General features: G+C 49.7%; 1 protein-coding gene across 6 annotated transcripts in view; it reads right to left on the reverse strand.

The window, feature by feature from the left end:
• The window catches only part of EGFR (epidermal growth factor receptor), a 193608-nt gene that overhangs the window by 26925 nt on the left and 156473 nt on the right, over window positions 1–10210 (reverse strand). For all 6 annotated transcript variants that reach the window (XR_003436612.1, XR_003436611.1, XR_003436610.1 and 3 more), the window contains exons 16-19: window positions 8003–8041; window positions 5857–5998; window positions 4992–5114; window positions 4266–4364 (exon numbers count right to left, since the gene is read on the reverse strand). Coding sequence is in view for 3 of the 6 variants with exons in the window: in XM_027124105.1 (XP_026979906.1) it covers window positions 4266–4364; window positions 4992–5114; window positions 5857–5998; window positions 8003–8041 (403 nt within the window). In the remaining 3 variants the exon portion in view is untranslated. The remainder of the gene's footprint in view (window positions 1–4265; window positions 4365–4991; window positions 5115–5856; window positions 5999–8002; window positions 8042–10210) is intronic.

Here is a 10210-nt window from a genome sequence, read left to right on the forward strand (position 1 = left end):
GGGATGCTGGGGCAGGCACCGCAGGAGCCAGAGGTGACAGTGGTGACAGACAGGTGGAGGGGCACGTACACACATCCCTAAACACAAACGTGATGGCCTGAACCCCTCCCCTGGCCTCACTGTTCCTGGGGAGCCCGCCAGGCCTCGCAAAGCCTCTCCTCCCACAGACCCCCGGTCCTCCTTCTTCTCTGCTCCCCAACTCTGCTCGCCCGCACCCGGGAGGGCCTTTGTCTGGAATGCCCTTCCACCTCCTCTTTCCCTGGCTGACCCCTCCTCAGAGGGCATCCCTGAGCCCCAACCTAAGTTAAACTCTCCCGGCATCTCGCAGTTTCTCCCTCGGGGGAGCAGGCTCAGTACGGCCCGCGAACTTGCCAGAGACGCCAACCCTCGGGCCTCACCCGGGGCAGGTGTGCCGTGTGAGATGCATGGAGCTGGGGCTTATCACCTCACCTCCCCAACACCTGCTCCTGCTACGTCACTCCCGTGCTGCCCAACACATCTCTAGGCACAGAGCTGCCTCAGAAATACCACGGCCGAACGACACTGAAATCATACGAGACAGAGACCATGCCACGTCCACTACGGAAAGAAACCCACAGCTCTGACATCCGCTGCAGAGCCACCGTCTGTCTGGACGCTGCCCCAAGTGGAGACGCCCTGCTCTCACAGGCAGTCGGCCTTTCTCCTCGTCCGTGTTGCAAACGCGGCATCACAACAGCAGAGCAGGTGTTTAATGCTATGGACCTTCTGACAGCTCTTCACCTTTGAGAAGGGCTACTGATAAAAAGTTAACACTGGAGAAGGCCTGCAAGTGGTTTCTTCTCAAGCCGTTATTTGTCTGAAGAGAAAACTGAGGCCCAGTGAACGACGACCAGAGACCACATTTCTTATGTCAGGGCGGGGCCCACACCCGGGGCTCCCCCGACCCAGGCCCTCCTGGCCCTCCCCCGCTTACCCCACGCACCGCGAGGCCTTGTTGAGTGCTCCGGCAGATGGGCCACCAGAAAGCGCCACACCTTATGACACAGAAAGAGCACGTATATAAATGTGTTTTGCATTCTCGTTCTGTTGCCTGCCCTAAATTTAAACTGGAAAGTCTATGGAAACATCAATAGGCCGTGCGATCGCCAGAAAAGCACAAATCACGTCTCTCCCCCAGTCTGGGAAACTGTACAACCATAACACCAAAGAAATCCCCTGGCTGTTCTTATTTTCTTAAGATCTGGTGGAGACTTGGAAACATGTTGTATTCATTTTAGAGGGGAGAGAAATCTGCAGATCAGAGCAGTCTGAGCGGCCCATCTGCTGCGGGCCGTGGGGAGCTGACCTGGGGCTCGGGGAGCAGAGCATGGGCGTGGGTGTCCGGCCACACAGAGCCTGGAGCCCTGCCAGGACCCCGCTCCTATTAAAATCTGGTACAGCCACAGATTTCTGCCTCCCGAAGCCCGGGCACAATGGGGATGCTGTCTGGTGGTGTGTCCTGTTCAGTGTGTGCAGGAGTTAACATGAGCTTTGTCCTCAGCTTTGTTTTTCTTGGAATCTCAAAGGTGCACTGTGACCTATGGCAAGAACGCTTGGTATATCCCCCAGCCATCTCTGATCGGCCACCGCTGCCAGGCGTGCAGACTGGCAGGCAGAGCCCACGCTCGGAGGCTCCCAAGGCTGAGGTCAGAGTCACGTGGCAGGAGGGCCTCTGAGGCTCAGTGACCTTGAAAGTCTATTATTTTGTCCAACCGTTGAAATTTGGGGGGCCTTCCTTCTTGCCGTCTCCCTTATCTGTGAACTAGTTTACGTTAAAGATTGGGGAAAAAGGATTCCACTAGACTTTAAACTCCTTCAGGAGAGGCAGATGCTTAACTTTAAGAATATTTCTGAAAGTGTCCCATTAACTAAGTCACCACTGACCGCAGTGTGCGCCAGGGCTGGAGGGTGTGTGTGCTGGACCTCAGTGCTGGCCTGGGTAGGGGAATAAGAGTACGGGTTGCTGGAGCCATTTACAAGTGCGTGTGAGTGTTTCAAAGCCCACGCTCAGGGCTTCCCTGGTGGCGCAATGGTTGAGAGTCTGCCTGCCGATGCAGGGAACACGGGTTCTTGCCCCGGTCCGGGAGGATCCCACATGCCGCGGAGCGGCTGTGCCCGTGAGCCATGGCCACTGAGCCTGCGCGTCCAGAGCCTGTGCTCCGCAATGGGAAAGGCCATAACAGTGTGAGGTCCGTGCACCGAAGCCCACGCTCAGCCCCCTGGGCTGCCTGTCACAGAATTAACTTGCCTTTTAACTCACTGTTGAAACTGTCCCTCAAATCACTGGCGGCTGCTTCAGCTTTCCCTTCCCTCAGGGACTCCCCACGGCTGCGCCCACCCTGCGAGGACAGGCTCCCTGTGTATGTGGGGCAGAGGGAGCTTCGGGAACAGCAGGCGGAGGGCCTCGGGCTGCCACCCCTCTGGTTACAGCCACAGGACAGGTGTTAGAGCAGGAAGAAGAAAACGGGGTGGGTGGGGGGACGCAGGGAGAGAAGGAGAGCAGGACAGAGACGGCGCAAGAGGCGAAATGGGACGTCACACTTTTTTTTTTTTTACCTTGTCTTTCCTTTCTCTATCTTCTACCCCAACTCTGGCCCACGAAAGCAGATTTCCTCCAGTTTTAGGGGTCCTGGAGGGCCCTTCTCAGTGAAGCTACTTCCTTCCCAAAGTATAGCTACTGTCTTCAAAATCGCCCTTACTCTGCGTAGTGAATATTGTTAGAATTCACATCTCAACACCGTTTTGTGAAAGTTATTAGAATGTCTTAAATGAGTAACAAATGAATTAAGGAAGCCAATTCTGCAGAAAGATTTTCTTTTTAACAGTGTAGGAGAAGGAGCTAGAGGCTGAAAGTGAAGAGACTTCACAAATCACTTGTTTGCTGTACTTCTTGTGGTTATGGAAACAGGAGTCGACGTTACGTTAACAGACCGTATGTTAATTTGTAAACTGTGAAAATGAAAGATAACTTTGCCTGGTAAGCTATCATCAGTGTGTGAGACCTTCTGTTGCACTGTGTTAATACATCATCCTTCAAGTAGAAGATACTGGCGTGGGACTTTCCTGCTGCGATGAAAGGAGAGGAGGCTGCCTGGAGAAAATGGGGTTGGAGAGAGTGCGCTCCTGGGAAGCTCACTGTCTGAACATTTTTAAAAAGGCCCATGTTTGCTTTGCTTACTGTATATTCTGTGGGTTAGATACAAGAGTGGGGAAATGTTATATTTGACCTTTGTCCTTCGTGGCTGTAACACGAACTAAGTTCTCTAGATTTTTGACTCAGTAAAGGCAGTCGTTTTCCTTTTTCATTGACTGTTTCCCTAATTCACCGCTGAGCCCCTCCAGCTCCTCTTTCACTGGCTCTGCTTTGGGACAAGAGCAAGAGAAACCCACATCCACCACGGCAAGCGGAGGCCAGCGCTGTTAGCCCGGGACCCCAAGGGTGTGTCCACCGGAGCTTCCTGAGCTTCTACCTGCAGAGGGTTCTGCCCAGCTCCAGGCTGGCCCCTCCTGCAGCCAGCCTCTTTCTAAGACTGTGCAGCCCCCTCACTGGCTAGTGAGGGTCCGGGGAAGGTGGAAAAAGTTCAAGAGAATCGCAAGTAAACACATGTAACAATAATCTTGTGGAGTATTTCAAAGAGTCCATAAAGTAGCAATCAGCAGATGCTGGAAATAACCTTTAAATTACTTTGAGAGAAAGTACAGAAGGGGAGCAAGAGATTATAGAGTTCATAGAGCATCATAGTGTTAATCCTAGGCACCTTTACAAAGCCATTTCAAAGATTAGCTAGCTGGTGGAAGAAAACGAACATGCATTTCAGAGTCAGAAGTAACCACATGCTGGAATCCTACCCCAGCCACGTGACCCTGAGCATCAGGCTGCTGCATGCCTCCGTTTCTTCACTGAAAGCTTGGCGAGCACAACACCTAGAGAAGCACAGGCCCGCCAGTGGCAGCCACTGAGACGGCAGGGGTAAAGCCATGAGCCCGGGGACGGCCCCCGGTGGATGCCCAGGGACCGCAGGCTTCCGTACTTTTGGAGGCCGATAAGAGAATGGAAGAGTGAGTCTTCTCTACGAGAGAGAATTACACCAACTATAGCCAGAAGGAAAAAAGCCAGGAAAAGCGACCATGTAGAATGCGGTGATGACAGAGTCTAAAACAGAGCAATGTGCTGCCAACCACGAAGAAAGGTGGCTTCTGGCTTCCAGGCCTGCAGAGAGCTAGAGAATAAAGCAGAAACTCACATCAAGAATCTCCTTGTTGGCTTTTGGAGATGTGGCTTCTCTTAATTCCTTGATAGCCACAGGAATTTTAACCTTCTCGCCTTCTGGGATCCAGAGTCCCTGTGACGAAGAGAGGTGAAGACATTGGCTGGCAAGCGTCATACACGTAACAGGCGGCTCCTAGGCTGGCTGGGCATCATTCGTGACCCCAGCCCAAAGGGCGAGGGGCTCGAGCACGGCTCTGCACCCAAGGCCACCGGTGCTGGGAGTCACGACAGCTCAGCAGCTCTTTAGCTATCACGTTCCAGAAATCAGAGTAGTTAGACAAAACCCCTAAGCTCGTGCCAGTTACACAGTCAGTGTGAGTCATTTTGTCCAGAATTCTGAGATTCCGGGTCTAGGCCTAACTGCAACCAGACTATGCAATGGGGATGTAGGAGAGAGAAATGAAGAGGAAGCTGTTCTGAGCTGGGCTTTATTCAGATGCTGCTGTGCCGTGACAGGCAACCCTCTCTCAGACGGACCTGTACCACCCACCCCTCGGAAAGCTCACACTGAACTCCTGAAAATGTCTGTGCCTCTGTACAGATCTCACCGCACCAGTTACTTGTCACTGGGATTATAAAAGATTTCCTCTAGACAACTTGAGAAAAACACTGGCTCTTCCTAAACCCTCAGTGACACAAAGAGCACGTGACCACGATAAAGACCACCGCGGAAGGCGCCCGGGACCCTCGGGGGGCTCACCTTGTACACCGTGCCGAATGCTCCGGAGCCCAGCACCTTGACCTTTTTTAATTCCGTCTCCTTTAAGATCCTCAAGAGAGCTTGGTTGGGAGCTTCTCCGCTGGGCGTCAGAGGCTCGACAAGCTGTGACAGACAAGAGGAAGAGACGATGCCTGCCGGGCCGGGGAGAGGGGTGGCAGGTCCAGACACCAGGGGACAGAACTCGCGGCTCTCCCTCCGGAGACAGGGACGCCTGTTCTAAGGCACTTGGTGAGACGCTCGGAAGGAACAGGGACTGACCCCTCCCCCCCTCAAAAAAAGGCATCCTTGAACAGAACGGCTCCTTTGCAATAAGTGCAATTTCTATTTCTGTGTCCGGGCCGAGAACACTTGGGGAAGGACAGTGTTCTGTGGTGGTCACTCTGCTAACCGGTCGGGCCCCTCACAGCCGTTTTGCTGTAGCTGCGGCGGGTCCCTCTTCCCAGGGCCTCTGGCTTCTGACACGTTGTCGGACACGGATGCCGGTTGAGAAATCACGGACAACACGGTCACAAAGGAGCAGCCGCTGGTGTGGACAATGGCATTTTGCAAAGTAACACCTCCTGAGCTCACGTTTCTGCGCGCCAGCCTTCCCCTTGGCCGGCCCGAGCGCCCGCCCCACGTGGGCAGCGGGCGCCCCGGCTTGGGAACCGGCCGTGGGACTTACCCTAGACACAGCTGCATTCCCCTGGATACAAGTACTAACATGTGCATGGAGTTGCTTATAACTGGACATTCAGAGATTCTTCCGACTTTTTCCTCGCGATAAAAAGAGCACAGTAATACATCTTCAAGACGCAAGCCTCGGGCTGCCGCGCCTCCCCGCCCCCTCGCGCGCGGCGCTCACCTCGCGCTCCTGCAGCAGCCGGCGCAGCGTGCGCTTGCGGACGATGCGGCGCCTGCGCAGAAAGAGGCCGACCCCCAGGGCCAGCACCAGGGCCAGCAGCAGGGCGCCCACCATCCCGGTGGCGATGGACGGAATCCTGGGCCTGGAACGAGGTGGACACGCAAAGGGGTGAGGTTTGTTACCTTCTTGGCATTTCACATATTTCCCGTACGTTCTAATAGCATGACGTCATTTAGGGCTAGCTCAGAAAGTGGAATACGGCGCAGCTCGTAAAGGAGAAAGGAGGGCGGACTTGGAGCCCCAGGGCAGGGTTTCCAACTTCCTTCAGCATAGGAGCCTGCTTTGTCGCATGTTTTACACTGAGGTATCATTTGGACTTCTCCCTACAAGATCATACTTTTCATCTGTTGATTAAGAAAACACATCATTTAAAAAGTAACTCAGAGTTCAGTCATGCTTTTCATATGAATCTGTGTGGCTTCCCCGGAGTGTCTCCACGCGTTTGAGGCACGCCCTCCGTGACACTTGCGATGTCTGCTGGCCAGGCTGGAAGGAGGGACCCTTTCAAACCTGTGGAGACTTCCCGAGGGGTCCGGGGCTTTCAAGATGGGACCAGAGCCGTAGGAAGTGCTGTAGCATGAGTGTGGAGGGGGTGAGGAAGTGACAGGATTTCCACACGGACAGCAGAGCTGTCAGGGATGAGTGATGTCATCGTGCAGCCACCCCTCCCCCCATAGAGCTCGGGTCAACAAACACCCAAAACTCAGGTTCTAAAGCTCACGGGGAAAGAACCGTCTGAATTAGTAGATTCTGAATTTAGAATCTTCATAAAGCTTTTATTCTCCAGCACCTGTGCCATCTAAGCTTCTGGCAAACTTCATATTTTCAGGTAGAAATGTTAATGAATATCAAAGATTAATCAGTAGCACCGTTTGCACCTAAAAAAATGTGCCAGTGTTCTTACAGATTTCTCATAAGTGGGTCAAATGTACTTCACGTAAATGGTATTGATGACACTTTCTTCTTAGCAAGTGCAAAAGTCATCTCCTGAGTTATACCATCTTCCCAATTAATGCAGTTTGAATTAATGGGTTTTTACCATTTTGAAGGGGACACTGAAAGATATAAGGAATAAGTTGTACAGAGTATGTGTTCCATGGGAAGTAGGGGGAGTGAAAAGAGAAGAAAAGAATTAAAAGGGTAAAAATATAACAAAGAATGGTCGTTGACCGGTTTCAGGGTGGGGATGGGACGGAAAACCTCATCACTAAGACGCTGATTGAAGCACGAAGAGAGGACGAAGCTTGCTGGTGTCCTCGTGGCTCAAGTGAAGAGGGGCGTAAAAGGAAATCTTTATCTTTGAGAAACTGCCCTATTTGTCTTTCGTGTCTCACTTGATAGCAGGAGGGATCAGTTATCTTGGCTAATTCTTCGGCAAGAGACTGAGCTGACTGGCATTGAGGAAGGTTGTTGAGGGGAGGAATTCTGTAAACATTACTGGAGATGGCAGAGGTTCCTGGACGTTTGGCTGCTGTTTGGGGATAACTGGTCAGTGTCTTGTGTATAATTCTGATTCTTCGATAGACATTATTAATTGGTAGTATCACTCTTTCCTGATGAGTCTGAACAGGAAGTCCCAATTCTGCTTTTCTCTGTGCAGCATTTCAGGCAATGACGGCAAAGGGATCACAACTGAAATGCTGAAGGAAGTCCTGTGTTTAGGAAAGGAAGTAAGGGGAGAAAGTCTCCCAAGGTGGAGCTCTGTCATTGAACAGACGGGTCATTCAAACACAGGTTTGTGGTAGGGCCAACTGGGTCAGCGAGGAAAGAGGAGGGAAGCTGGAAGAGGAGAAGGACCCAACAACCCTGGTGACCTAGGGAGCAGGGCTGCGTGTAGAAGCGCTGGGCCGTGAGGCTGCGTCCGCGTGGAGGGGCCCAGCACTCCTGTCCTGCCCTCCCCCCTGGCCCCAAAGCACAGCCAGCAGCATGGGCAGGGTGAGCTCTGCTAGGAATGCCCAGGCTGGCCCAGGGTGAAGTGAGAACCAGCCAAGGCAGAGGGCCGTCGGAAAAGAGGGAAAGCACTACCGTCGCCCACAGCGCTCTTGGTCATTTCTGATCAGGTTATCGCATACAGTGTCACACTTACCCACTCACTGCACAGCCTTCAGAACCGGGCCCAGCACAGCTGTAGGAATTGAAAGAGAAATACACATTTCGATCATTTTACTTCTTTAGAAACCTATGGGGTTTCTAGCAAGAAGCTATGGACAAGGGAGACGCTCATAGGGAGAGCTCAGCCAGTTTACATTTGAAGAGCTGATGGACAAGGGTAGTGACTGGACAGGTGCCCTAAGAGGGAACCACCTGAGTGTCAAAGGATTAAGGGGTCCTTGGGAAAGCTGGTGGTACCCTGCATAATTCTGCAGAAATGATTGTCAAATATCAAGCAAAAGAGGCCATATCATGCTATCGTTTAATTTTGTCAGAAAAATTATTCCTTGTCTCCCACTTGATTTATTTTTTGTTACATGTAATTAAAATAGGCAAAGTTTCGTGTCATTTCGTTTAATTTATTGGCATAAAATTTCAAAGAAACCATCCCCTGACGACTTACTATAAAATGTGCTTCCGTTTAAAAGTGGATTTGCGGACTTCCCTGGTGGTGCAGTGGTTTAGAATCCGCCTGCCAATGCAGGGGACAAGGGTTCGAGCCCCGGTCCGGGAAGATCCCACATGCCGCGGAGCAACTAAGCCCGTGTGCCACAACTACTGAGCCTGCGCTCTAGAGCCCACGAGCCACAACTACTGAAGGCTGCACGCCTAGAGCCTGTGCTCCGCAACAAGAGAAGCCACCGCAATGAGAAGCCCATGCACGGCAACGAAGAGTAGCCCCCGCTCACCGCAACTAGAGAAAGTCTGCACACAGCAACGAAGACCCAACGCAGCCAAAATTTAAAAAAAATAAATAAAATAAATAAAAGTGGATTTGCTTCAAGTTTGCTGACCCATTCCCTGGGGTAAGCAGACTTGCCCTGTGGGAAGGGCACGGCTTCTGGAAGCAAGCATGCACCTGTAACCTGGGCTTTCTCACTGCTGGCTGATGAGTCGTGGTGACCCCAGAGCCTTTCTAAGTGTTTCTTTAACAATACAAATGGGGAAAGCAGCGCGTTCGCTCTTAGTCATCGTTGAGACTATGTGTTTGATGATGCTGTGCACATCGCGGATACACAATAAAAGAAATGTTTTCTTATTTCCCCTCACCTCATCAATATTTCTCCATATTTAAAAAATTAAATCCATTTTTAGTATGTAATTCCTTTGGGAGAAGATAGAGATAGTAATAACAAGATTACGGAAAACTATATATTTTTCTACCAATGCTATATGCTCACAGATACACACACATATAGAAACACATTTATTTCCCAAAGATAGAAAAAACAGGAAAAATGTATTTATTTTATATAGGTAGTATAATTCTGTTTTTGAGAATCTGCTCTGAAATTGCTTATTTTGGGGAATATGAAAAAAATAGACTAAGTGAAAAACTAGCAAATTACAGTTTATACTATGTTTTGTAGAGTTTGCAGAGTGGTCCGTATAACCAGTGTGCTGGTATACCCAAAAGGAAAAGTATGAAAAATCTTGAAATTCCTACCAAGGAGGTATTTGGTAAAGTTCAGAACTCATTCTGGATTTAAAAAAAAGAGTTTAAAAGTAGGAATAGATAACTGTTTCTTTAACAAGATAATAAGAATCTCACACTAATAGCAAATATTGTTCTTAATGGTGACTTATTACAGCCATTTCCACCACCATCAGATATAAAATTCTCATGTCCACTACCATTGTATCTGATATTATTCTAGAAATTCTGGCCCTTGTAATATGATCTGAAACTTTTGGAAAAGAGATACAGATACCATTACTGGAGATGATATAATTGTTTTCCTGGAAAATTCAAGACCATGAACTAAAACGCTAATTTCAAAGGAAGTTCAGTAGAGACCACCAATACGAGATGAATATACACCTCCTCCAAAAAAAATCAAAGGCTATCTTATATATTAGATATAATAAATAATAGATATAATAAATGAGAAGATATACTAGAAAACAAGGTCCACTTCACAGTAGCAAAAATAAATATAAAATGTTTAGGCAGAACATGAAAGAACACAACTAAAACTTTACTGAAATATAAAAAAGAGTATCTGAATGTATGAAGAAATTATCATTTCCTGACTGGGAGTACAAAATATTGTAAAAATGTTAGCCCTACTCAAATTAATTAATTGGCTTTAGTGGTGTGTGTGTGTGTGTGTGTGTGTGTGTGTGTGTGTGTGTGTGTGTG

This window comes from Aethalodelphis obliquidens, unplaced genomic scaffold (assembly GCF_003676395.1).
Source record: "Aethalodelphis obliquidens isolate GAN/ISIS:26980383/991018 unplaced genomic scaffold, ASM367639v1 scaffold27, whole genome shotgun sequence".
In the NCBI taxonomy this organism is placed as follows: domain Eukaryota; kingdom Metazoa; phylum Chordata; class Mammalia; order Artiodactyla; family Delphinidae; genus Aethalodelphis; species Aethalodelphis obliquidens.